Raw genomic sequence first — 24,089 nt, 5'->3', positions numbered from 1 at the left:
ATCAAAATAGATGAGTGATCAGATTAGATGAGTGATCAGATTAGATGTACACCACCGGCTCGGGCAGGGATCCGGTCCATGCTGGTCCCAACTTTCATCCTCGTTTAAATGCCGGAGAACTTGGGCTGTTTTATGGCCCCCATCCTTCGTCGGTAGTCGAATTGACAGCATACCTGGCCTGTTGTAACAATCGGAGATGCACTATTTGTAGTCTCTCGCGTTGGATTACCCATTCAAGTTGACCTGGACTTCTTCCCACGTTCTTCGTATGCTTCTTGCAGGGCCGCTAACATACACGTCTGGAAAATTGTAGTCAAGCATGCAGCAAATAAAGAGAAGCGACTCAAAGCAAATCATTTGGCAGCAAAGGCAAAGGCAGATGTTTTTTTGAGAGTATTCTTTTCACAGTTGATCTTGGTTAGAGGAAGATTTGCCAGTAAAACAATTTTGCTTTCTATGCTATCTATATGTAGGTATTTGATGATTGCTTTGCTCGCATGTGGCTTTTGATAAGTCGATCAGAAACCCCCAGCCGGTCTACCACTCTGAGTTGCACAGACACAGTCAAAATCGTTGTTTGCCTTGCTATAGAGGTTGTCAGCCCTATCCAGATGCATCAGAACAGGCAGCTAGCTTACTTGATGCAGATGGCTACGTTTGCGGTTGTGTGTGAGCACTAAAAGATGTATGTCAACGTCGGGAACCAGAAAGTCTGCTCCAGGTGCGCTTGCGTGTTCTCTGCACTCGCCTTTACAGCCGTTCTTCTGCGCAGCGGTGGGACATGCATTCGACAACCTCTGTGTTGGTATTGTCCAACCCCCTCCAAGTTCTTGTCTAACCAAAGCCCGGTCCGCCGTCAGTGGTTTTGTCATCATCCTCATGAATCAGGCGTGGGGGAGCGGAGGCGGATTCAGGGAGCTCCGATGCCGTTCCTCTCGTTACCTTACAGAGTACTCACGGGCCAACCAATGTAACGACTGCTCATCCTTGCCATCCGGCCTTGGATTGCATAGATCCAAGCACCATCACCTTCGATGTACGTGGCAAAGATCAGTGACTTCACGCAGGCGTTGTTGTAAACCCTCTCGCCAACTACCAGGTTGGGACAGTGCTTTCGCCCCCCTCCCCCTCCCCCCCATTGCGATGGGGCTTGCCTCCCTCCATCTCTCTCTTCTACCTGGAAAATCAAAGCAGAGAATCGCGAGTAACGCCACAGAAATGGGTTGTCCCTGGCTTCTGACGTCGACTCCGACCGGCCTCTTCACATGTACGGCATGTCTATCCTTATTACCGTGGAAATGGGAAACTTCACCCGGCGGGACATCAAGGTCAACACCGCTCTTTTCGATGTCTGGGAAGCGGTGCCCGTGACCATAATTTCAAACAAAGTGGTTGCAAGGAGCAGGCCATGCAACCCAAACTTGGAACTTGGAGAAACGAAATAATCCAACCAATATGCAGTGTAATTTGTTCATCGATATCTATTCCAAACCCATACACCCCCGGTTGCCCCAACCCAGTGTAACTTTACCGGGTCCGCGCCGAAAGTCTAAGTACGGTCTACAAGGTTGATTGCAAAGCCAGTCCAGACTGTGCCTGTGTGCCACCGTAGTGGAGATGTTGGAACGCCGAAAGTAAGCTTGTTGCTGCTGCGGATGGTGACCGTGCAAACGAACAAGCGAGTCGGACCTGGAAATTACGACGTAGGCAGAACTGGCCGCCCAGAGCCTGTCCACTTGATCCAGCCGTACCTCCAAGTCCAGTTCAACATCGTCAACGATAAATAGCACCAGGATCAGACGTCTCAATTGCAGGTAGTGAGTGACCCACATCGGCGTGGTGAGATCCGACAGTCGAGGGCGGGGGGGGGGGGGGGGGGAACTCTTTTCTGCCCCATTACTAAAAAATAGTCTGTGAACCGAGCTCCCATATCACATCTTGGTCCACTGACCGCTTCCGTTGTCGGTTATGACGTTGTCAAAGGGCCAGAGAGTGAGGCCGAGGCAGTGATGAGCCCTTCTTAGTTGACGGCCTGGTTTTTGCCTAGGCTGCTTTATGAACGGGCCAAAAGGTCGAATGAATGGTCAGGCGCTGGAACATGAACGACGGCGGTTTGTGGAGGGAAAACATTCATCCAAAAAAGAGGGGACTGCTGAGTAATTGCTTTCACCGTCGGCAGCATGTCGGCACTACTCATAGATTTATCGGGGTGCAGCAGCCTTTCTGCATGAATGCTGGTTTGTTGTGAAGTATTCTTATCGGTCCTTTGAAACAGTGCAGCCATACATTTCAAAGCCTACACGATACCTAGCCTTACTAATTAGAATGTCTCTTAATAAACAGGTTCAACTACAGCTATTTCTAATCCAGTGATTGCTTGCCTAATTAAAGTCAATTTCTGTAACGTTATGTACTCTGAAGGTCCTTGGATTATGTATGTATACTACCTTCTGATCAAGGAGCCTTCTTACTGGCCTTAATCATCATGCCGTTGATTTCGGATTATATTCTTTCTCTACTGTTCTCATCTCGCATAAAAAACTCAACCTTGAGTAATTATACAAACCCCCATGTCTCCTTCAATTCTCGTAATCGGTGCCACAGGCAATACCGGCAAGAGTGTCGTCCGCCATATTCCCAAGCTCCTCGAGTCTGGCAAGAATGGCACCTACCGTGTCATCGGCCTGACTCGCTCCCTCTCCAGCCCCGTCTCCCAAAAGCTCGCTAAGCTCCCACACGTCGAGATGCTCGAGAAGGACTGGACTACCATCGACTCCGCTTGGCTTCGTAGTCAAGAGGTCACCCGCGTCTACATCGCCCCGCACAACCTGCCACATCAGTTCGTTGAAGAGTCCGCCCTCCACGTCGCTCTGTTGCACGCCGGGGTGAAGTATGTCGTCCGGGTCTCGACCAACGTTGAATACATCGGACCTACAAACCCTGTGTTTTACGGCCGCTCTCACTGGGCAATCGAGAACCTGCTCAGCCAACCGGAGTTCGAGGCCCTACAGTGGACGTCGCTTCAGCCTAACTTCTTCACGGCAAGCTATCTCGCCTCCGCAGCGAATTGGGTTAGATCATACCAAAAGACCGGCAAGCAGGAAACTTTGCAAATAGCTCCTGCTTCCGATGCGGCTGTTGCAATGATCGACCCCGAGGACGTTGGCAGCGTCGGCGCGCACCTCCTTGCTCTTGAGGACCCCACTCCACACAACCAGGCCAGATATTTCCTTAGCGGACCCGAAGATGTCACTGGAAGCCTAATCGTCGAGTTGGTCGAGCAAGTGGCAGGGACCAAGGTGGGAAGCGTGGAATTCAAAGCTACGGGCTGGCTCGATGATTTGGTGGCGGCAGGCGTATTCTTTGAGAAGGTCCTGCCGTCGATTATGGCTGGGTTTGAGCCACTCTGGGAGGAGAGATGTTCGCTCGCTAACACGCCGACGAGCACGGAGGTCTTGAGATTGGCGCCGCCGAAGCGGACCATTGTGGACGCGTTCAAGGCTATGCTGGAGGAGTAGATGTTAACAGACGCTGTGCGTTTTGGTTGGAACTGCTGGACAGCGGTTTGCAAATAGTTGGCCTAATCAGCCAGTCAAATGGAAATTGCGCTACATTATGTCTTGAGTTCCTGCAGTACCCCCGCCTGCGATGACGAAACTGGTGAAGTTGCCACTTTGAAGGGTAAGAAGTCAGTGCATGCATTCTGTGCTTCGCTCATATCAATTCTGATTGTCATGATGAATGTCCATCGAGTGTTGAATACGTAATTTATGATAAAGGCAGAGTTTTACTAGGAAAGCCAGCTGAACATGTCTGAACTTACAATACCAGGGGAATGAGATGTCTCAGGGAAACCAGCTGAGCCTCGCAACGCAGCGGCATTTTGTAGCATCTTCTGTGACCAGGGAGACTCAGAACTAGATTCAGGGGAACAATTGGGCTGGCATTGCTCTCCTTGATGAATTTGAAGGCGTCTCCATGTTTGCGAAGAAACTAGTCGCGGTGAGCCAGAGATGCATTTAAGAATCCTGATTAAATAAAACAGTAGTGCTGCGTGACGCAGGATACAGAGAACTTTCTGTTACTATATGAATAGCTTCCTTTTTTCTTCAGCACCCAGTCAAAGTTTAACAAGACAGCATTGCGTTTGTAACATAAACCGTGAGCTCTGTTAAAACCAGTCTATTTCGTTATTGAGAAAGTTCATGTTGAGAGAGCATATAGTGCTAAGTAGGACAATGTAACTGAAAGCCAGCCTCACTTATAAGAGTGGGAAACAACAGTGTGACGCCAAGTTACTGTGCTTGTTACAATCACAGACAAAAGAGGAAAGCTTCCTAGTATTCCTTACCCGTCATACTCTATACCAAAGGGTGCTGTGACAACACAATCTTTCTGAGCCTGAGGGCCCGATGTCCGCTCCCAGGCTCTTAAAGCACACACCTTGAATTTGTATAGCCCCTCATCCGCCCAAGAGCCATTCTCCAGCTGCCCACTCCACGTGATTAAATTCGTAGTCGAGCGGCCGAAGCCTCCAGGTTTGGCAGCCTGGTCCGGGGAAAACACCGAGACACCCCGATCGTCGTCAGCGGCTGCAGCCGGGAACACCTCAACAGTAAGCGCCCGACTGAACATCGCCAGTTCCACATTCAACGTTGGAAGCAAGGTCGAAGTGTTCAGGTACATCTTTGGCGTTTGATGACCCTGGAGCAGAAATGTCGTGTTGGGCGAGATGGGTATGGCATCATAAGACTCGCCTTCGGCCTGCTTCGTAGTGGCGGCGGTGACGAACGTCTTGTTCCAGCCTGGAGGCATGACGACCATCCGACGCATCGAGCAACCGATCCCCATGTATGATATGGTCAGTCCATCGTCGCTCCCGCCATCGTTGACATAAATGAATCCGCTGTAGAGAGGACAACGGGATCTCAGGTCGTCCAGAGTCTTGATGTCCGCCGTTACCCTCACTAACGCTGTCTCGCCGGGCCCGATCCGCAGTGATTGAGGGGATATCGTGACGTCCGCGTGTCTGTCTGCGAGTAAATTCTGCAGAAATTCCTCGGAAGCCAGCGAGGAGGAGTTGTCTCTAGTCCACGGCGTGATGCTCCGCCCATCGGGAGACAAGGCGAGGACGGTGACGGCCGGCCTGTGGGAGAAGTTGTACTCTGCCGACTCGTTTCCTTTGTTTTGGACTTCGAAAGATGCGCTTCCAGTGAAGAAGTCGGTGTCATTCCATGCCAGATGAGACCTGGAGAGCGCGGTCTTGGTCCTGACCGCCCCAAGGGCATCGACGACGCCGTTGCCCTGTTGCGCAACGGGGGCTAGAAAATTGTATGTCTTGTTTGTCCCGTCATTGAAATTGAGCGGTCGCGCCGTGCTGGTGAGCAACCTCGAGATTTCGGAGGAGCTGAGACCAGGATGGACTTGCTTGACGAGTGCTGCGCAACCGGCAATGTATGGCGCGGCCATCGACGTGCCGGACAGAGTACCAAAGCCACCCCAACTGCGAGGGATAGTTGACCATATGCTCTGCCCGGGAGCCAACAGAGAGGGCATGCTGTCTCCCAAGCCAGTCGGGCCCCAGGAGCCTCGTCCGTTAACTTGACCAGGAGGCAGCGAATTCTCGCCTACTTTGATAAAAGGAACTCCACGAAAGCCCGAGTCCATCATCAATGTTACTTCGGATCCCTCAGACAGCGCACGCATCAGCTCATTTCCAACATGTGCAGTAACCGAACCGGCGCCCAGGATCTCGTCAAACTTGTTGTCGAACTCGAAGAGAGGCTGGTCTACATTGTCGTAGATAAGCACGTAAGTGGCACCTCTGGCTGCCAGATTCTTCATCTTGACATCGAATGTACAGCCTCCGCGTCGAACAAGAACTACCGCGGTGTCTGAGAGCGGCGGGTCGTTTTCAGAGCTTGAACATGCGTCGTCCGGTATTGACGTGTCAAGAGTCGTCGCTTGTAAAGATAGAGAGTCTGGAAATCTCCCTGGAGTCGCAGGAGCCCAAGCAAAGTCCGTCGACTGCGACTCACCATTTGTTGCGTTGTCAACTGAAAAGCTTGCTCGAGGTCTGCTTTGCACCGAGTAAGCCGAGTTGACTGAGCCGACGGCTAAGACGTTCGGGGCTGATGCTGGTGCCCTGGCCGAGAAAGGGCCTTGCCATCCGTAATTACCAGAGGCCACCACGACGAGAACGTTTCCTTCCTGCGAGATCCTCGCTAGGACTTCGGATAAGGGGTCTGAAATCTCTTCATTAACCAAAGTGTTCCAATCCAGTCTTCTGGTCCATTAGAATCAAAAATTACCATCAGGGTAAGGACCCGTGTTCAACGTCAAAGAGAGAGACACAGCATCAACCTTCCTACTGTAAGCCATGAGGACCGCTTTGATTACGATATCCGACTGGATAGGAACCCTATTGCACCCAGAGACGCGGTAGTGTTCCAAGTTGGCCTCGGAAGCTACACCAACAAACCCAAGAGATGACTGATTGCCAGCAACGATGCCTGAAACGTGCGTCCCGTGGTCTGTACACTCGGTGTAGGGATCAGGATCCAGCCGCGGCGCATCCCCAATCTGCCAGTTGTCTCCAACGAGGTCGATGCCGTAACGGATCTTGTAGCCTTCTCCCATGCCGTCGCCGAGAGCAGGGTGACCATAGTCTACGCCTGTATCGATCATGGCAATGGTGAGTCCCCGCCCAGCGATGCCTGCATCGTGCAAGTCTTTGACACCAGTTATGCCGTGTAGTATGCTGGCGTTCACCGGTTGATCGGGTGTGTTCGCTCCGGTTGTCGAATCATTGCGCGACGCCGGCAGATAAGACCGCTGTTGCCAGGTCCTGACGACTCCGCTTACAGAGTCCAGGCATTGGGTGTAGTCACCATGGCCATCGGCGTTTTCGATATCCAGTGAGAATCCAGGGAACAGTTCATTCTCATATACTTGACGAAATTGCAACTTAGCGCTCTGAGCGCACGATGCGTTGAAAGAAACCAACATCTTGACGCGATTAATATCCTACAGAAAGTGTTAATTTACAATGTGTCTGCGATTGTTCTTCCGTAGTTCTTCCCACCTCAACACTAGATACCTCCACTATATACTGCTGTAGCGACAGAACACCTAGACAGAATGTCGAAGACAGCAGACAGGCGTAGGGCCACATTCCGTCAGATCAGCTCTCACTTGGATTCAGCTGCTGTGATGTCTAGACTTTTTGGGATTGCAGGATCCACGTTGACTGTGCTTTGTTTTTCTCTTCAGGGATCTGTTCTCACGGAGTCATTTGTATCCTTGATTTTTGCCGTTTGCGAGGAGGCTGCTGTGCAAGGAATCCCGTAGGTTTCTTCCAGCACTATAATATAACGGTATTTGCCCAACATTTAAGTTTCGTAGACTCCATCTAACACGCTGCATGACTAACTGAAAAAGATTGCCCTTTCGGTCTCTCGTAAATTTACCTAGCTGTTGAAGTCTATGGTGACACGGTAGCAATAACCTTACCAACATACGTACCCCAGAATCACGTCGTCGCCTCATCCGCGTAAGGAAATTTGTACGATGTAAGGGGACTGTGCTCAACTAGCTTTGTAAGTGCCCAGCGTTGCGCAATAGTTTCTTGGCTGAAACCAACTTAGAACAAAACTTTGACTAGCGTACGGAGTTCTAAAGCTCTGTTTAAGAGCAAACTTACGCTACCTGACTTGAGACCGAAGCAGGTAGATCCTTTAGACCAGCCAGTCACAATCTCCGCTGACTTACTACAGGCAGCATGCTATAAACTCGCCCTTAGGCTAGGTATCCCGTAAGGTTAGGCCATCTAGCCCTGGCCCTGTCAATCGGAGTGAGGGATCCGAGTACGTAGTTAGATGTACTCCTGCCGGGCCAAGTATGGCTGCATGTCAACAGTCTATTTAACAGGGGTGTATCACTTTTGCTTATAACTACTATAGCCATGCTTGTGTAGAACCATGCTTGTGTAGAACCATGCTTGTGTAGAACCATGCCATCCCTTTTCCGAAGTGTAACAGTTTCGGTCACAGAATTGTTAGGGTACGCCTGACATCCTATGTGATGATGGCGTAAAAATGAACTCGCAGTTGCAGGCGTGGCTTATGCAGGCATCACGACGACTTTTACAGTCTGCGCTAACACGGAAAGTTTAACAAATCATCCTCTCAATTGAAACCTATCGCAAGCGGGATTTTCACCGAGCAGAACAGTTCTTAGCTGGAGTTATTTATCTCTCCTAGAATCTGTACGCCATCCATGACTCTGGAGGGCTTTTTCTCTGCAGGTATACCCAACAGTCTTGCACGTGAGTTTTGTTCATTGCTTGCTGCGAAGTCAATCCCGTATAAGACGCAAGGTATCAAAACGTAAAAAACGCTAATGTCTGCTGATCTCGTTCTTCCCTCAATCATCGACCAAGCTAGACGCCTCACCATGTATTGGTTCTTCAAGTTTGTCAATAAGCACCGCTACTCCGTGATCCCGGACTCCGCAACAGCTAAAAGGGGAAAAGAACCCACACCACACCGGCAACACGACTCCAAAATAGCAACATGGGCTTTGATCTTGGGGCTCATCTGGGCCGCCTCTCTCGCCGCCATCTTCGGGTACTACAGGAGCCCAATGTACAATTACGACACAATCGACCACCGCACGAAGCGGTGCGGCAAAACATCAGCGGAAGCCAGAGCCCGCGGCTGTCACTTCGATCCCGTCAGCTTCGCATGGCTGCCAGAAGAGTGTCTGGATCGAGAATTGGCCGATGAGTTCCGCGCTGTGAACTGGACTCTATACGCAGACATCAACGCCACAAGGGCCATTTCGGAAAAGGAGTTCTCTGATGATCTAATGGACACATTTCTGACAAACGAGAACCACCGCCTTCACTGCGTTTACTCGTGGATGCGGCTGCACCGATCGATCCAGGCCGGGAAGCCGCTACACTCTGGTTTGAGCTATGATCACACCAAGCATTGCGGATCAGTTCTGACGGCTGATCGGCCGCCGAAGGAAATTATCACAAAGGCTCTTGTAATTTATCCTGCCTGTTGAATATGGCTCGCCAGGCTGGTAAACTGGCCGATAATCTACAGGCTCGTCGTGCTGCAAGCAGAGGTCATCATCCGGGAGCATATTGGTTTTGCCGACAACACTTTTTAAAGCATACCATGTTTATTGCACCATCTAGATGAACAGTTCGTCAATTGTACGTCATTGAAAACAGTTTGACAAAAACTCCGAGACGACTCAGCACTATTTGATGTAATAGTCCCCGAGCAAAAAATCCGGCATGTGTTGGGGTATGCCAGCTGCCCATCCGGCTCTTGCAGACTCGGTCCCCGCGGCAGTCCGGGCTTCCGGATCGGTGGGCGAGAAGGGTGGGACTGGCGACATCCACGTAAGCCGCATCCCTGTCGCACCGGCTATTACGGAATTTTGGCCCGGTGGGCGATGTCTTAGCCCAGCGCGGGAGTGGTCTGCCTGTCCTGGTACCGACAAAACACCAGAAGAGCCACCGGTCCGATTGGTCAAGTGTCGGCCAGCTAGAATAACGAGTCGTCCCGGACCCCCTACTTTCGTCTTCTACAGAGACCGATCCAGTCCACTTCGCTCAGTTGAACTAACTACTATGGAGCTCCTGTCGTTTTCCTCTCATGAAAAACTCAATATTTGTGAAACGACATGGAACAGGCGAGATCCGACTTTGAACTTTCACGATCGCCTTTTGAGCACAAGTACGAACCGTGTTTCCGTTCTTGTGAGGCTTAACATAGAAACTGTTTCGGCTTTCGCGCTTCACCTTTCCGGGCGTTTACTCACAGGATGTCACACTTACCATCAAAATTGCCACGTTTGCTCCAAACTTGGCCAACACTTACTGTTTGCTGAGGCACCTCGAGAATCGACATTACCGAACACTGTAGCGGCCACGATGCAGAAAAGGCACCCAGTCGAATCACAGCCATTGATGGGGTCTAACACAGACCTGCCAGACGTCGAGAAGCCTCCAGACAACCAGTCTCAGAGCAAAAACCAACGGTGGCATATCCTACTTGGTGTAGCCATCGGCATTGCTTATGGGTGTTCACTCACAATGTTATCATCCTCGAAGACCGAGCAGCACGAAGGCTCACAGCCAACATTATCTGGATTCCCTGTTGCCTCCGAGATCAATGCTCTTGTTCCTGAATGTCTGTATTGAAGAGTCTTTTCCTTTATAATTGGAGAGAATTTGCTCAAATATCGACAGTTCCGTTACGAAGAACGACCTTTTCAAACTTGACCGTCTCATGGCCATCTACCGCAAGCTGGATGCGTGGAGAGGTACCGGAGAGCGACTGGGACCACCTGATTCTTCATCTTCATTCAATGATTCCTCGTATGTCGCCCATGTCAGTTTCTCAGTAGATCATGCGCTAACAAGGCTTGGTTTGCAAAGATGGCGGGGGCTTTCTCAAGGTCGATGATCCGCAGCTTAGTCTCCTGCCACCGCCTTTAATCATCTCATGGCCAGAGCAACCCACAGTCTACAGCATTTCTGTATTTCATCAGCTACATTGCTTTGTAAGTGATACAACAGCTGCTGTACTGGCCGAAATTTGTAACCTTCATGCTGATGCTGAGCTTACAGACGGCAATTCTCAACGACTTTAATAGGATCCAGAATGGTCAACCCCCAATTCAGCCTATGCGACACCTACTGCACTGTTTCGACTTCATCAAGCAGGCAATCCTGTGTTGCGGTGATTGCACAAGTGAACCTCATCAGGAAGACAGGCACGGCAATCACCTGCAAGCCGGAATGGACACTTTGAGAGTGTGTAAAGACTTTGACAAGATCCTGAGTTATGCAAATGCCCATGCTCCCAAGAGGATAAAGTAAAGTGGTTATCGTGTATGGTTGATGATAAATTCGACTTGTATCATTCATCAACAAACACATTCGTTTTGTATTCAATATTCGCGATATTGATGAACATCATATAATGAACTATGAGAAGCAGTATCACATGACTCATGTCCATGGTATTGAGCTCGTAGCCACCATTTCAATCTTTTTAGGCTTGGTACAAAGATGAAGCAGCGTTTGATTTACGATGCCATTGAAAGATGACTTCACTATCTCGAAGATCATTGACTAGCTCTTTATCAAATCGCATGATTCGCCAATGACTCAGGAAAAGAAGGTCTCGACAAGTAACTCCTTGACTTGACAGGGGTCAGAGAATACCTCCCTGTAAGCTCTCAATCGTTCATGGAATTGATTTTAGTCGGTTTGCAGTAGTGAAGTGTTTGAGGCCTGCGTTGGTCGACTGACTCATTGATGTCTATGTGATTAATCGTGACGATCAGCCTTGATAGATGTAGTGCAAGACCCCTGTCCTGGAACACGGCACTAGTAATCTTGGTAAGGTTAGAGTTTCACGGGAACTTCTTCGAACTCCGATACTTTATAGAGTTCTGTTTGCAGCCAACCCGCATTCACTTTTATCTGGTCCCACCCTGATGTAAAACTTTACTGATCTACAACTTCCAGAACTTACAGTGTCGTTGAAGATCCTGGAAGAATTCAGTATAAATCTATTCAAGGCGTCTAGATTTGCGTCAACACCACGAAACCCTTTTACACACCCAGCCGAGTGCGCCACTCAGTTTGACAGCCTCGTTGTAAAAGCAGCACTTATTCAACGCCCCATCTACTAGTCATGTTCTTCTTCTTTAGTGCTTTGGTCACTTCTCTATCAGCGTCTATCATCATATTCAAAGTGGTAATGATGCAAAACGTCATGATTCCAGGCACTAATCGTGCTGGCCTCAGTCTGATGGACGACCAGGATGGCACAACAGGATGTTAGTGTCTCCCACCGGTCCCCAACCACCGGATAATCCTTGCATCCAGGTAGCTTTGCTCTGTGCTGATAACAGATTTTCCTTGGGCAGATTCGAAGCAAGTTCGCATCTTCTCTAACGAGTCATGGGCCGACCCCGCAGCACAACGTTTCGACGAACTCCGCAAAGACGCCGTACGAAGTAGCTGGTTGGAAATGTTTCCCTGTAAGTAGGAAATAGATTCCCTGACTTGGTGTCGGTCTTGGGATCGCTAATCTCACTCCCACTCCAAGCGGACTGGCAAGGCATAGCGGCACAGGCCGTCAATACTGGGAATATTACGGCTCCCAGGACGCAAATGTCAATGTTTCATCAGCTAGACTGTCTGGTGAGTCGGTACACACCACATTTTGCTTGAATCCCTCCCTTTCTGCTTTACCCCTTTTGGACTAACTCCGGGACAATAGCTTTCGATTCTAGATACCTTTCTCGATCTCAACAGAACCAAGAGAGTGAAACCGACTGAATATACGTTCAAATGCTTTAGCTACCTACATTCAGCTCTGCTCTGTTGTAGTGATACCGCACTTGAGGGCAGTGATATCTATGCGGAAGCAGAGGGCAGGAACGGCACTTTGGGTATTGGCTCGGCGCATATTTGCAAGTCATTTAGCAATTAGAGCTGGAGCCGCGACGAAGGGTGAATCCATCCCTAGGTACTACTACGTATACAAAATGATGATGCGGCCCTTGAACCTAAAAGCCGTCTAGAAAGTGACAAGAGATGGTTTATTACTCAGGGAAACAAGCTTCAAAATCAATGAAACAACCAGCACTAAAGCAGCCAAGACCAAAGGGGAAACTCAAATGATCCTAGAAGCTGCGGGAAATTCCATTGAGCAAATCTCCTGAAAATAATATGGAAGTGGAATGTGATACCCAGCGGTGGGTGGTCGCTTGTTGCAACGATTTCAATCGATCTCAGAGACAGCTGTCTACAACAGTTTGGTTCCTAGCATTCTAACCGCTGCGCCTTAATCATCCTGCGTTTATCCACCTTGAACTTAGTCAAAGGGTGCGCTCTCTGCTCTTACCTAGAGCCGAAATGGCCATGTTCAATTCCCAGGTTCGGCGGCACTCGGGAAGTTGGAAGCTGCCCGTTCGCCTGCAACAACAGACGCTCTCAAGCTCGAAATACGACATAGATGATAACCCCCTCCTCTCGGGGTCGACCTCGGACACGGTATATTCAGAGAAACTACCAATCAATTCTGACTTGAGAGCCATCCGCGTTCTATCTGTTGGCTGGAGATGCCTCAAGATACTTCTATCCCTGGCGGTTGCCTTCTACATTGTGCTACAGTTGTCTTACATCAAAAAAATCATACAAACGAACAGGAGCGAGTTTAATGAGCACCCCATCAACTGCGGACATGACACAGCCAACGCCAGGGCGGCAGGTTGCGTATACGACATTATGATGGTCGGATGGACAGCGCCCGACTGCGTCGATTCATACGTCTTATCAGACTCGCTCTCCAACACCTCGGAGTTGGCCGGCATCAAGGGCGCGGGACATTTCACCTTCTCTGTAACCCCTGACTTTACCGAGATCATACAGCAAGACGTCGACAGCATCACTCAGCACGACTGGCTCTACGCCAACTGGGAATTCCACAAGGCTCACTGCGCGTATGTGTGGCGTGTTCTCGCCAATGCGCTCGAGCGCAAGAGGAAGGGAGAAACAAACGTATACGTTTACAGAACACTGGTGACGTATGAGCACGCGGTGCACTGCAGCCACGTCCTGCTTGAGAGAAGCAGGAGCTTAGCTGCGCCGACAAAGATACAGATTAGCGGAACCAACCGCTGTGTCCTGTTATAGAACAGACATTGAATTATTACACGTATGGAAGAATCATACGAAGTCTTTGTCGCTCTGGGGCATCATGCTGAAGAAAACCTGCGGTGGTAGCTTTCAATTGACTTGTCCATACTCCACTACAAGTGTTGTTTGGTCCAGCATCAGTCTATTCGGCTACCCGGAAATTTGGCTTGGGTACACCAACTTCGTCCTTGTTTCGTTCATACCAGCCTCTAACAGGAACATCTTTCCACAGTGCTTGATGTGATCTTCCATCCCTCTCCTGAACGACATGACAGTCCCGAGGAAACGCTGGCGGAGCTGTTTTCTCCATTCAAAAATGCAGTGCGTAATGTGCTGCTCGTATGTAAATCTGACCGTTCTCCCCGGTTCAACTAAAGTTGATAGCATGCTGACATTGACAGGCGTCATCTTGCCGTTGATTTCCGTTTCGTAGTACCACATCCCGTCGCTCCCCGGACCGGAGCGTGCGAATTCTTGGGTGAGCTCCCGGTCTACGCACTCTGGGCGCATCCAGCCAAGTTCCAGCTCGTCAAAAACGCAACCTTGGGCCAGTCCTTCGGCTGCTGTGACTCCGCAGTGGCACTGGATGGACGGAGGCCCCCGCAGCCATTGAAAGAACTGAGTTCCCGCGTCAATCGCTCCCCAGACGGCAAAGACGGCCAACAAGAACAGGTAGGCCAGACGGATTGTTGATAGTTGCGATTTTCGTGAACATGACGTCGTGTTTAGGGTATGTGAAATCTCTTCAAAATGGACGCCCTTATGCTCGGCCTGGCAATGGACCAGAAACGGCTCGTCGGAATCAGCATCCATGTCACGGGAGCCAGCAGAGAAGTTGGCATGGGCATCCATTTGATGACTGAGAGGTTTTCTTGTGAGTTTGAAATTGAGGGGGGGGGGGGGGGGGGGGGGGGAAGGTCAGAAGAAAGAAAAGCAGTCGGCTGCGATCCAAGTTGGAAACTCTTGGGGGGTGGTGAGGGAGAACAAGCTGAGACAGCATATAATACCCATCTTACGTTTTCACCGGGGTTCCTCCAATACTATGAACACTGAGTCAATCTTCTCGCAACGATCCGATGACTACAGGCACTGTCCTTGTAGTCCGGCAGTACCCGATGAGATGGTGATCAGTCCAGCGGCATCTCCGTGGGCTTGAAGCATGGAAAGGGCACGAGACCCCCGTCTAGTAAGATTTGAGAACTTATTTCAAAAACCTTACATCCGCTATTACGCCAGATCTTCAAGTAGACGAGTTTGAGTCGTCAGCACCGGAAGTCACCGTTCAAAGTCTGGCTGCCGCCGTGGTTGGCATGCAGCGAAACCTCGGGCTCCAGTCCCGGGGGGTGTTTCATCCGCCGTTTGGCGCCGAGAGGCACCGGAATTTACGCCGCAGAGGTCGCAGAGATCAGAGCCAATGAAAGCTGTCTTGGCCGATGGGTTGCCACGTATGACACAGTCGTTACCAGTTTTGTAGTTCCCATGAGCCGCAAACTCCGCGCCCTAAACGAATGGTCCCGGTCCTCTGAGTCAAGCCTCAAACCCGCGGGAGGCCGAGCGGTAGACAGCCTTTTGCGGTCATTATCAAACTTAATAAGGACTACCCGTAGCAAAATCAACCGAGAGACAGCGTGATGCTAGTACCCAGCTCCCGAGTAGCAACTGCTCGGGGAGTTGTTGCCAACGTTCATGACGAGCATGGGGTCATCATTAGGACGATTTTCCAAGCATCGAATCATGTCTCCGACTTAGCTTTGCGTCTGTCTCATTGGCGTGGATAGCCCACTTGGACTGCGCTCGCTTTGCTGTGTGGCAAGAAGGTGTGCTGGATACAGACGCGAGTGGAGTGCTCAGCAGAATATATCAACGATCTCTTTTCCGCTGGAAAGGAAAATCTATGTTTCAACTTGATTGTACAATAAACGACAACAGCATTCGGCCAACTCGAAACCAGTATCAACCATTATGAAGCTCCTTCTACCTGTAACCATTCTCGCTGTCCTAGCGGCCTCTGCTCCCACGGGCGATAACATAAGCACTTCCGTAAGCCAATGGATTCTCTTCCGCCGCATCTTGCCGCATGTTTGTAGTTCTCGACGCTAACATCGGTTTGTTCCTAATTTAGATTGCGAAACGAGAAGTTGGAGAAGTGTCTACGGACTACATCTTCACTGACGACCCTGCCGCCGGGGGTAAGGTCGGCCAGAAGAAGAAGCGCGAGAGTGGAGAGGTGTCTACGGACTACATCTTCACCGACGACCCTGCCGCCGGTGGCAAGGTCGGTCAGAAGAAGAAGCGCGAGAGTGGAGAGGTGTCTACGGACTACATCTTCACCGACGACCCTGCCGCCGGTGGCAAGGTTGGCCAGTAGATGGATGCCACTGTGTCAAGCGGGGTTATGCTGATGAAGAATGAGGAAACCTTGTTACTCCGAATCAATCTTCTAAGCTAGCCTTCCATGAAATATAAACATCATTCAGAAACTGATTAGCCGTATGCACAATTGCTTCAAGGAAGAAGTTTGGAGTCTACCAGTTGAATATTATTCGGCCTTTCCCCTGTTCCCAGGGAGGGTAGAATAGAAACGTGCAAGAAGAAGCGCTCTTAACTTTACCTTGGAAAACACATTCATTTGTATAGAATCAACCATGTTATGCTTCCAAGACCCTAATTCATCTATGAGATATCTCTGCTGGCTACTATCATCAAGTTCCTAGGTGAAGCGTTGTAATCAAAAACCGGAAGAACGTCTACGTTGTGCCCGCCGTTTTCCACGAGAAACCACCACCGATCGAGGGCAATGACGCTCTCGACGGCCTTGCAGCAGAGCACGCTGAGCATCCACAGGATGGCGATCCTGCTGCTGTAATCCCGGTACCGACTCTCGTACGACGCAAGCTCGTCGTCGTGGATGCCGCTCCCGTCAACACCGAGAACCCCCACCGCCCTACGTGCAAACTGCACGAAGCTGGCCGTGTCGCCCTTCCGCGCACCCCAGACCGGCCGCCTGCTCTCGGTGTCGAGCCGGATGCCCTTGTCGAAGAAGACCTTTTCCAAGAGGGCCCGGTAAAAGCGCCGTTTGGAGTAGACAGACTCCTCCTTGGTGAGGTCTGCCCTGTCCCAGTTATTAGGCGCCTGGCAACCGGTCATCAGCGCCGTGGCGCTGAGCACCAGACCTCCGTCTCTCATCCTTGCACTGATGGGGAACCCGTCCGGGCAAGCGGCGGAACGCGGGACGATGTGGTTGTAGCAGCAGCCGATGGCGCCCAGGTGCGAGATGAAGGACGCGGCGGTGAAGTACTTCAGCATGTGCTCCGAGAGGTTCCCGCAGGCGTGCAGACCGACGAGCATGCACCTGTTCCCTCGGGCCCAGGCGGCCATTTCCGCCGCCAGCGGGGGTGTGCCGTCGACGTAGCGCCGCAGATGCCGGATTCGGCCTTCGGGGATGCCGAGACCGGCGGCGGCCGCGCTCGACGCGGCGATCTGGGACTCGCTGCCGTCGATGGCGAGCACCCGGAGGTCCGGGAAGAGAAAGGCGAGAGACACGGAGAGGTAGCCCTGTCCGGATCCCATGTCGATGACGTGGGTGATGTCGTTGGCCTCGCAGACGCTCCGGATGTACGCAACGGCGATGGAGACCTCGGCCTTTTTCTTGGTGTTCATGCGGCTCGCCAGGACGTCCGGCAGCGTGGTGCTCGGGCCTGGCCGTTGGGCACGGGGGAGCGAGAGCGATTGGAGCGTCTTTAACCATTCGGTGAGAGACGCCGGCCGGCCTTGTAAAAGCCGGGATAGTCCGTCATCGCCGTGCTCGCCTGTTGTGGAAACCGTGTTGGTCGGTTCTTCAATGCTGTCAATCAAGTCCTGCTGGGCCAGGCGGTGATCCGGCAGCGAGGTCCACCAGGCCGTCCACTCCGGGGGCAAGGCCTCCCATGCGTCGTGAATCAGGGCGTCGTTGACGTGGATTCCGCCCGTGATCTGGCGGACCAGAGGCGTGTTAATGAACTCCAGCAGGTCGTCGGTGTATTTCTTCACATCATCGTACGATCCTGGGAGAGTGAGCATGGCGTTGTGGTTGAAGACCGGCCCGCGGCAGACGGATGTCGAGTTTATTTAAAAAACGTAAATCATCGGACAGGAACGTTTTTTCAGAGGAATAACCGACGGACGTCTGTTCGTGGATGGCGGTCTGCAGCGGCAGAATCTCGCCGATGCACTTCTATCGGGGATTCAACCCTCAAGTATTGTTATTAAGGAAGAGGCCACGGAGATGAACGTCTTTCGACAGAGTGAAACCAAGTAACATGGTCATACAACTCTCGGGTTCCTCCTTTTCTGAAGACTCAGCGGGTCTCCCTCTTCATAGTTTCCCCCGTACCCCCCGCAATCAACGCCCGAGGTTCCCCATCGTCGCCACCATCGGTAGCCGTACGACTGGCCCTTCTTGGCTGTCCAGTGGTTGTTTGATGCCTTGCGCACTTTTGGACGACCATGTAAACCTGTTGGCTTAAGTGTCAGCCGGTGTGTCAACTTTCACAAATGCGGTGTTCACGCCAATACTCACACCGTCCGTTGTACTTTTTCGTCCACGCCCGCTTCGTAAACGTGCGGCAAACGGAGCAGTATCTCCGGTCCTGGCCCATCCACCCGCGGAGCCTCGTGTACAGCGGGCAGGAGATGCACGCGCAGTGCTTGCACCACGGGCGTCGGCACATCTCGTGCTGGGGCGGGTATGTTCGGCAGGGCCACCCTTCCATGCAGATGTTGTTGTTGTTGTTGTTGTTGTTGTTGCTGCCGGCCAAGCCATCGCCATGATCTATCCGCTTGACTATGTAGCTATGTCTCTTCCGGCGATGGGCATCCACGTTGTGCACCACCTCGGAGACGCGGTCGTTGCCGCAGGAACATGCCAGGGTCTCTTGGGGCACGTTCTGGTCGCACGAAAGCAGGCTGGGTTTGCTCGGAATCAAGGGGGAAGTGAGGTTGCGGAAGTAATGGGACGATAGGGAGAGGCAGATGAGATCGTTTTGCTGGCAGTGGGATAGGATTTCCAGTCTGATTTCAGGCGGTAGTCTCGAAAACAGAGCGGCCGAGAATTGTGAGAAATGCGGCAGATGCTGATCTGGTGGTGTTGTTGGTGTTGTTGCTGTCATTGTTGTTGCTGTCATTGTTGTTGCTGTCATTGTTGTTGCTGTTGCTGTTATTGTTGGGCCCAACATTGTCGTGATGTAGTCAAAGCTTAACTAATGAGCGCTGTCGGAGTCCGGATAGTGAATGAAATCTGGGTAATAGAGACTGGCCAAAGGCACTGAAGCCGAGTTTCGAACGCCTTTTAATACTTGTAACTGTTCACAGTCCAAAGTGCTGAAGGTCGCGTTTGACAGGGGTGCTGCGCCGCTGCTGCCTGTGTTAGCGCGATAGTGGCCTAGTAGCGGCCTAGACGCGGTAGGCATCCAACTCCATAGTTCCGGCTGCAAGCCCATTAATCCCGGAATCCCCTTAGCTCCCACTCCACAGCCAGGGCAACTCACGGGTCTGGTCTGGATAGTTACCAGTCAACCTGCCCAAAGTGCCGTCCTGACGATGGAGCCTCTCGATGATGTTGTGCGACCAGGATAGTCGGTGCCGAGAATTATTGCGCCCTGGTGGACTTCCCTCGTGTTTTCTGTGATGCTAAATGTTCGTCTGCGATGGAAATGATATGGAAAACCAAACAAAGACATGGGGGGGGGTATTGCCGTTCCACTCATGAATCATAAGCTGTCGGCTGTGTACAAGCCATCGACATGCTCATTCATAGGACCAACTAAGAGAGTAATGAAACACGTTGCTTCCATTATCCGGCCAATTACAGAAACTGCGTTTAATAGAAAGCGCTGAGCGCTCTTGCTAATTAGATCGTTCACAAGTCACAACTGCCTCCTTTAGCTTGTTCTCCAACCTCGCCATACGTCAAGTCTACAAGCTAATTTCTTCACCCTTTGCCTTAGATTCAACCCCATCGCCACTCAAATCAAGTATCTACAGCTTCACACTTAGGCATTTGATGACGCCCTGGTCACCAATCTCTCTGTTCTCTCCTACGACATTTGATGCCGGTGCCCTTTCGAGCTCCTGCACACTCATCAAGTTTGCCGCATAACCATTTCACAAGTGAGTCTCACCTTCCTCTGTCCCCCCCCTACTACACCTTCCTCGTCTAGAGGTACAATTTCGATGTACAAAACCCTCTTCTTCCTCCCGCGGGCTTAGCCATTTTTTCTTCCGCTTCCACCTCACAACTTCTTTACTCTTCGACTAGGTCGACCCCTTGCTCATCTCTTTTCACTTAAACCAAAATCTCATGTCTCGTTCAGTCATCGCTTTAGCATCGCTCACATGATAGCAGATACACAAACTTGGCCACACTCGATTCATCACACAACTTGCAACGGACGCCGGGATTCTCCCCGTTTACAACCCTTCAGTCTTGCTTCGCAGACCAGCTGGACTTTCCCTCGTTTCTCCCCCGCCACTTATATCCCGCGTTCAGAAGGACAGGATATTTTGCATCTCACTTGCTGGTCTGAGAAGTAGCTAGTCTGCAGTTCTTGCCCATTTCCAAAGGGCAGCATTTGGTCTTCAATAATCCCCAACCAATCGAACTCTCGGCGGACAAGATGCAGAGGGCTATGAAGCCGGGAAAGCGGGTCGTTGTCAAGAACGAGCCTAATGACGACCAAGGGGCTGTTCGCCATACACCGACTGCAGGTGTCAAAGTTGCTCCAAACATGAACATTAACTTGACAGCTTTCGGAGAGCTGTACGACGTGGATGACACTGCAATTCTGGAGCGAGCAGTTGAGTCAGGGCTGCAGCTGGCTCGTGAGATATCCCCCGTGATCGATCACCTTGCCTCGTTGAACACATCCTCGACTGCCAGGAAGGACGATGTTGCCCGATGGCAGGAAGCCATTGAGCAGATCTTTTCACTGTCGAGGCCAACTCAGACTCGGATTGGCGTTGTTGGCGTCACAGGAGCAGGTAAAAGCTCACTGGTAAACTCTCTCGTGGGCGAAGAGAAGTAGGTTCCCCCATTTTCAACGCCAAAACATTTGCTGATCGCTTCCAGATTGTTGCCAACCAGCTGCAGCCGAGCTTGCACTGCCTGGGTCACCGAGGTCTCATATAACTACATCGACGACGCGACTGCAAGCTACAGAGCAGAGATTGAATTCATGACGGCAGAGGCTTGGCTTGGTGAGGTGGAAGCCTTGCTCCAGGACATCAAGGATGACGTCAGTTCAGGCTCCTCTGATTACTTGGATGGCAATAGCGACGCAGGCATGGCGTTCTCGAGACTCACGGCCGTATATCCCGGTCTCACATTGGAAACAATCTTGACCAGCGACAAGAATGTCATGGCTGAAAACGCCGAAGCCCAAATGGTCTTGGGCAGGACAATCAATCTCAACGACGTCTCCTCCAAAGGTCTTTTGGACCAGATGCAGGCGTACATGGGCAGGAATGCCAAGGAAGATGTGGCAAAAGGTTTGAACCCTTGGCCTCTGATCAAGGCAGTCCGAGTCTTCACCAAAGCTCCCGCACTTTCGACAGGTGCCGTCATTGTCGATTTGGTACGTTAACCTTCCTCTCTCACTACCATTTTCCACAATCCTGATTTTGCGTGCAGCCCGGACTCCACGACTCGAACGCCGCCCGAGCAGCAGTGTCAACAAACTACATGAAGGATTGTTCTGGCATCTGGGTCGTTGCCCCCATCATCAGGGCCGTGGATGACAAATCCGCAAAGGAGTTGATGGGCGAGTCGTTCAGACGGGGTATGGTTTTCGACGGCACGTGGTCAGCTATAAGCTTCGTTGCCTCGAAGACAGACGACATCAACGTCGAAGAAGCCGCTGGCGAACTAGGCTGTGCCACTGACATCGACCAGGACTTTGCGAGGATCAATACTCTCACCAACGAAATTACCGCCTTGAAAAACGATTTGGGGGTGTTGAAGAAACAGAACACCAAAAACAGGGACTCGCTTGATGATTTGCGCGACGAGGTAGATATGTGGGAGACCGCCATGAGTGACATTCAAAGAGGCGAATCCATCCATGCGGCGACGGCCAATCTCGGCAAGAGAAAGCGAGCCGACAGCGACGTGAGTGGCATGAGCCCTCTTATGGAGGCTGTAACGACTCCTTACGAGGAGAGCCAAGTGGATCAGCACCTGCAAGATCTGAAAACTCGAGCACAAGACCTACGCAAGCGGATCAAAATCGACTTAGAAACCATCAAGGAACAAGAACAGAGCCTCGAGCTGAAGATGCAGACAAAGACGTCCCTGCTGGAGGGCATCAAGAAATCCTGCATCAAGAAGCGGAACCAGGTGTCTTCTCAAAGAATTAAACAGGACTTCGCGGATGGTATCAGAGAGTAAGTCTGATCATTCGAGACAATGGAACTGGCTAACACCAAGTTGCTACTAGAGTCGACGAGGCAACCACACCCGACCAGAATGATGTTTTCTACATCCCGGACAAGCCTCCACGCGACTACGAGAAGGTCAAAGCCGGTCTACATGTGTTTTGCATCAGCAGTCGAGCCTACCAGAAGCTCAACGGCATGATGCAGAACGTGGGCTTCGACACCAGCGGCTACGGGAACTCGGATGACACGGGCATACCCGAGTTGCAGGCTCATGCGCAGAAACTCACCGAGTCCCACAGAAATGCACGTTGCCGAGAGATTCTGGTCAAGCTTCAAGCACTTCTCACGTCCATTGCGTGCTGGATCACAGGTCTCGACATCAAGCGAGCAGGCCTCGACTCCAGCTCAATCAAGGTACATCTCAGAAGAGAGTCCGTCAAGTTTCGCAATGTGGGTTCAGTGAGACCAAGAATAGAGATGCGTCCATCTACTGACCTGCTTCTACAGAATTTAACCGAGTCTCTAGATGCCTGCTCTGAGAAGCTAACCAAAATGCTTCAGATCAACATTTACAGCAAGACCAACTCCTTGGCTATCGCCGCGGAGTTGGAGGCAACGCCGTATGCCGACCGGTGGTTTGAGTCACAAGATGATGGTGGTCTTGGACTTGTGTCACATCGGACGTTCAAAGCCGTATGCAGAAAGAAGGGAGTGCATGCCCCTCGCGGTCGCGTTGCTGTCGATATTCACGCAGACCTCGCTCGGCCCATTTATGACGGGCTTGTGGGCGATTGGGAAAAGGTCTTTACGCTCAAGATCCCGTTTCTCTTGCAGGAGTTCTTGAGTGAGTTCACTCAGCACCAGAAAAACTTTCACCAAGTATTCGTCGAAAGGTACGAGAGGAGCCACCATTTGGCCAAGGCTCTAGACTCGCTCAACGATCACAATGATGGATCAAGGGAGGGGCTTTCGAATCTCGTGGTGGAAATCAAGAACACTACCGCTAAATACCGGGGTGATGCTCGCCAAGCAGTAATCCAAGCCATTGCGAACGGCATGGAAGCCCTTTACAATCGATGTCTGGGCATACGAGGTAAGTGGATGGCACCGTGCACCCGGTGTTTTGAACCAATAACTGACATGACTGGGTATAGGCACTGGCTGCAAATTGAGAATCCAACGCGCGGCTGAAGACCACATCGAAACCATCAAGGGGACAGTTTTCCACGATGCAGTCGCAAAAATGCACATGGAGCTTGAGGACATGGAGCAATTTATTGGGGATAAGCTCACGACCGAGGTCAAGCTTTTACTTGAGAAAGCCCTCTCGGCATACTCGGGGGTTCTCCTCGGCAGCCAGAGGGGCAAACTGTCGCCTGCGGAGCTCAAGCTGAAGGATGACTTATACGTCATCTTTCAGAGCGTCAACTCTCGGTTCAGACGCACGAACTGAATGAATTACTTGGTGTTCATGGTGATGGGGCTGTTAGATGGAGAACTGCGTCGTTTTCTGCTTTGGTTTTGCTCTCTAGAGCCAGCATTGGTTGTTTTTACTCGGCGGGACTCATCTTCACCTCGGGTCATTGGGCGGCGGGACGATGTTGTTCGGCAGGTTGCTCGCTGAAGCCAAGTGGCTGAAGCGACAGTATGAGCTTCGATGCAGTTGATGCGGAGGTGGATCATTGGAGCAAACAAATAGCGAACCCAAGTTTAGAATCGAGCTTTTGCGTTGAACTGAGCGGATAGCCTCCCAATCCAACGTAGCTAGGACGGGAAAAGGTGATGGTGGTGCCCTCCACCACTTTCTTAGAACACGATAACAACGTCCAATCTCGTCGGCCAATGAAAGCTTCTCTGAACAACCATTTCCCAGTCACTGTCACTCCAGGAAAGGGGTTTGTTTACCCGCGGCATCCGACCTTTTTGGAGGAGTGTGTCT

General features: G+C 51.3%; 10 protein-coding genes across 10 annotated transcripts; 6 read left to right on the top strand and 4 right to left on the bottom strand.

The window, feature by feature from the left end:
• Nucleotides 1–2,570: 2,570 nt before the first annotated feature.
• Nucleotides 2,571–3,518, top strand: CH63R_09511 (NmrA-like family protein; the record flags this gene model as incomplete). The annotated part of the gene is made up of 1 exon (XM_018304485.1): nt 2,571–3,518. The coding sequence occupies one exon, from the start codon at nt 2,571–2,573 to the stop codon at nt 3,516–3,518; it is 948 nt and encodes a 315-aa protein (XP_018156508.1).
• An 829-nt stretch (nt 3,519–4,347) lies between these two features.
• On the bottom strand, nt 4,348–7,391 carry CH63R_09510 (Serin endopeptidase; the record flags this gene model as incomplete). Its single annotated transcript, XM_018304484.1, has 3 exons — nt 4,348–6,245; nt 6,312–7,026; nt 7,287–7,391. 3 exons carry the CDS (start codon nt 7,389–7,391, stop codon nt 4,348–4,350), a joined length of 2,718 nt encoding a protein of 905 aa, XP_018156507.1.
• A 1,063-nt stretch (nt 7,392–8,454) lies between these two features.
• Nucleotides 8,455–10,903, top strand: CH63R_09509 (Major facilitator superfamily transporter; the record flags this gene model as incomplete). The annotated part of the gene is made up of 4 exons (XM_018304483.1): nt 8,455–9,051; nt 9,290–10,215; nt 10,271–10,399; nt 10,678–10,903. The coding sequence occupies 4 exons, from the start codon at nt 8,455–8,457 to the stop codon at nt 10,901–10,903; spliced, it is 1,878 nt and encodes a 625-aa protein (XP_018156506.1).
• An 823-nt stretch (nt 10,904–11,726) lies between these two features.
• CH63R_09508 (uncharacterized protein) lies at nt 11,727–12,530 on the top strand (the record flags this gene model as incomplete). Its single annotated transcript, XM_018304482.1, has 4 exons — nt 11,727–11,871; nt 11,947–12,075; nt 12,144–12,238; nt 12,318–12,530. 4 exons carry the CDS (start codon nt 11,727–11,729, stop codon nt 12,528–12,530), a joined length of 582 nt encoding a protein of 193 aa, XP_018156505.1.
• A 425-nt stretch (nt 12,531–12,955) lies between these two features.
• CH63R_09507 (uncharacterized protein) lies at nt 12,956–13,735 on the top strand (the record flags this gene model as incomplete). The annotated part of the gene is made up of 1 exon (XM_018304481.1): nt 12,956–13,735. The coding sequence occupies one exon, from the start codon at nt 12,956–12,958 to the stop codon at nt 13,733–13,735; it is 780 nt and encodes a 259-aa protein (XP_018156504.1).
• A 153-nt stretch (nt 13,736–13,888) lies between these two features.
• On the bottom strand, nt 13,889–14,590 carry CH63R_09506 (uncharacterized protein; the record flags this gene model as incomplete). The annotated part of the gene is made up of 1 exon (XM_018304480.1): nt 13,889–14,590. One exon carries the CDS (start codon nt 14,588–14,590, stop codon nt 13,889–13,891), a length of 702 nt encoding a protein of 233 aa, XP_018156503.1.
• Nucleotides 14,591–15,700: 1,110 nt separating this feature from the next.
• Nucleotides 15,701–16,106, top strand: CH63R_09505 (EC4 protein; the record flags this gene model as incomplete). Its single annotated transcript, XM_018304479.1, has 2 exons — nt 15,701–15,778; nt 15,861–16,106. The coding sequence occupies 2 exons, from the start codon at nt 15,701–15,703 to the stop codon at nt 16,104–16,106; spliced, it is 324 nt and encodes a 107-aa protein (XP_018156502.1).
• Nucleotides 16,107–16,411: 305 nt separating this feature from the next.
• Nucleotides 16,412–17,797, bottom strand: CH63R_09504 (Cra-b-like protein; the record flags this gene model as incomplete). Its single annotated transcript, XM_018304478.1, has 1 exon — nt 16,412–17,797. One exon carries the CDS (start codon nt 17,795–17,797, stop codon nt 16,412–16,414), a length of 1,386 nt encoding a protein of 461 aa, XP_018156501.1.
• A 243-nt stretch (nt 17,798–18,040) lies between these two features.
• On the bottom strand, nt 18,041–18,885 carry CH63R_09503 (F-box domain-containing protein; the record flags this gene model as incomplete). The annotated part of the gene is made up of 2 exons (XM_018304477.1): nt 18,041–18,231; nt 18,297–18,885. 2 exons carry the CDS (start codon nt 18,883–18,885, stop codon nt 18,041–18,043), a joined length of 780 nt encoding a protein of 259 aa, XP_018156500.1.
• Nucleotides 18,886–20,391: 1,506 nt separating this feature from the next.
• On the top strand, nt 20,392–23,603 carry CH63R_09502 (Tat pathway signal sequence; the record flags this gene model as incomplete). Its single annotated transcript, XM_018304476.1, has 6 exons — nt 20,392–20,795; nt 20,844–21,348; nt 21,405–22,156; nt 22,210–22,600; nt 22,658–23,243; nt 23,305–23,603. The coding sequence occupies 6 exons, from the start codon at nt 20,392–20,394 to the stop codon at nt 23,601–23,603; spliced, it is 2,937 nt and encodes a 978-aa protein (XP_018156499.1).
• Nucleotides 23,604–24,089: the final 486 nt, after the last annotated feature.

The sequence above is a fragment of the Colletotrichum higginsianum genome, chromosome 6 (genome assembly GCF_001672515.1).
Source record: "Colletotrichum higginsianum IMI 349063 chromosome 6, whole genome shotgun sequence".
Lineage (NCBI taxonomy): Eukaryota > Fungi > Ascomycota > Sordariomycetes > Glomerellales > Glomerellaceae > Colletotrichum > Colletotrichum higginsianum.
This window is presented reverse-complemented; position numbering and strand designations above follow the sequence as displayed.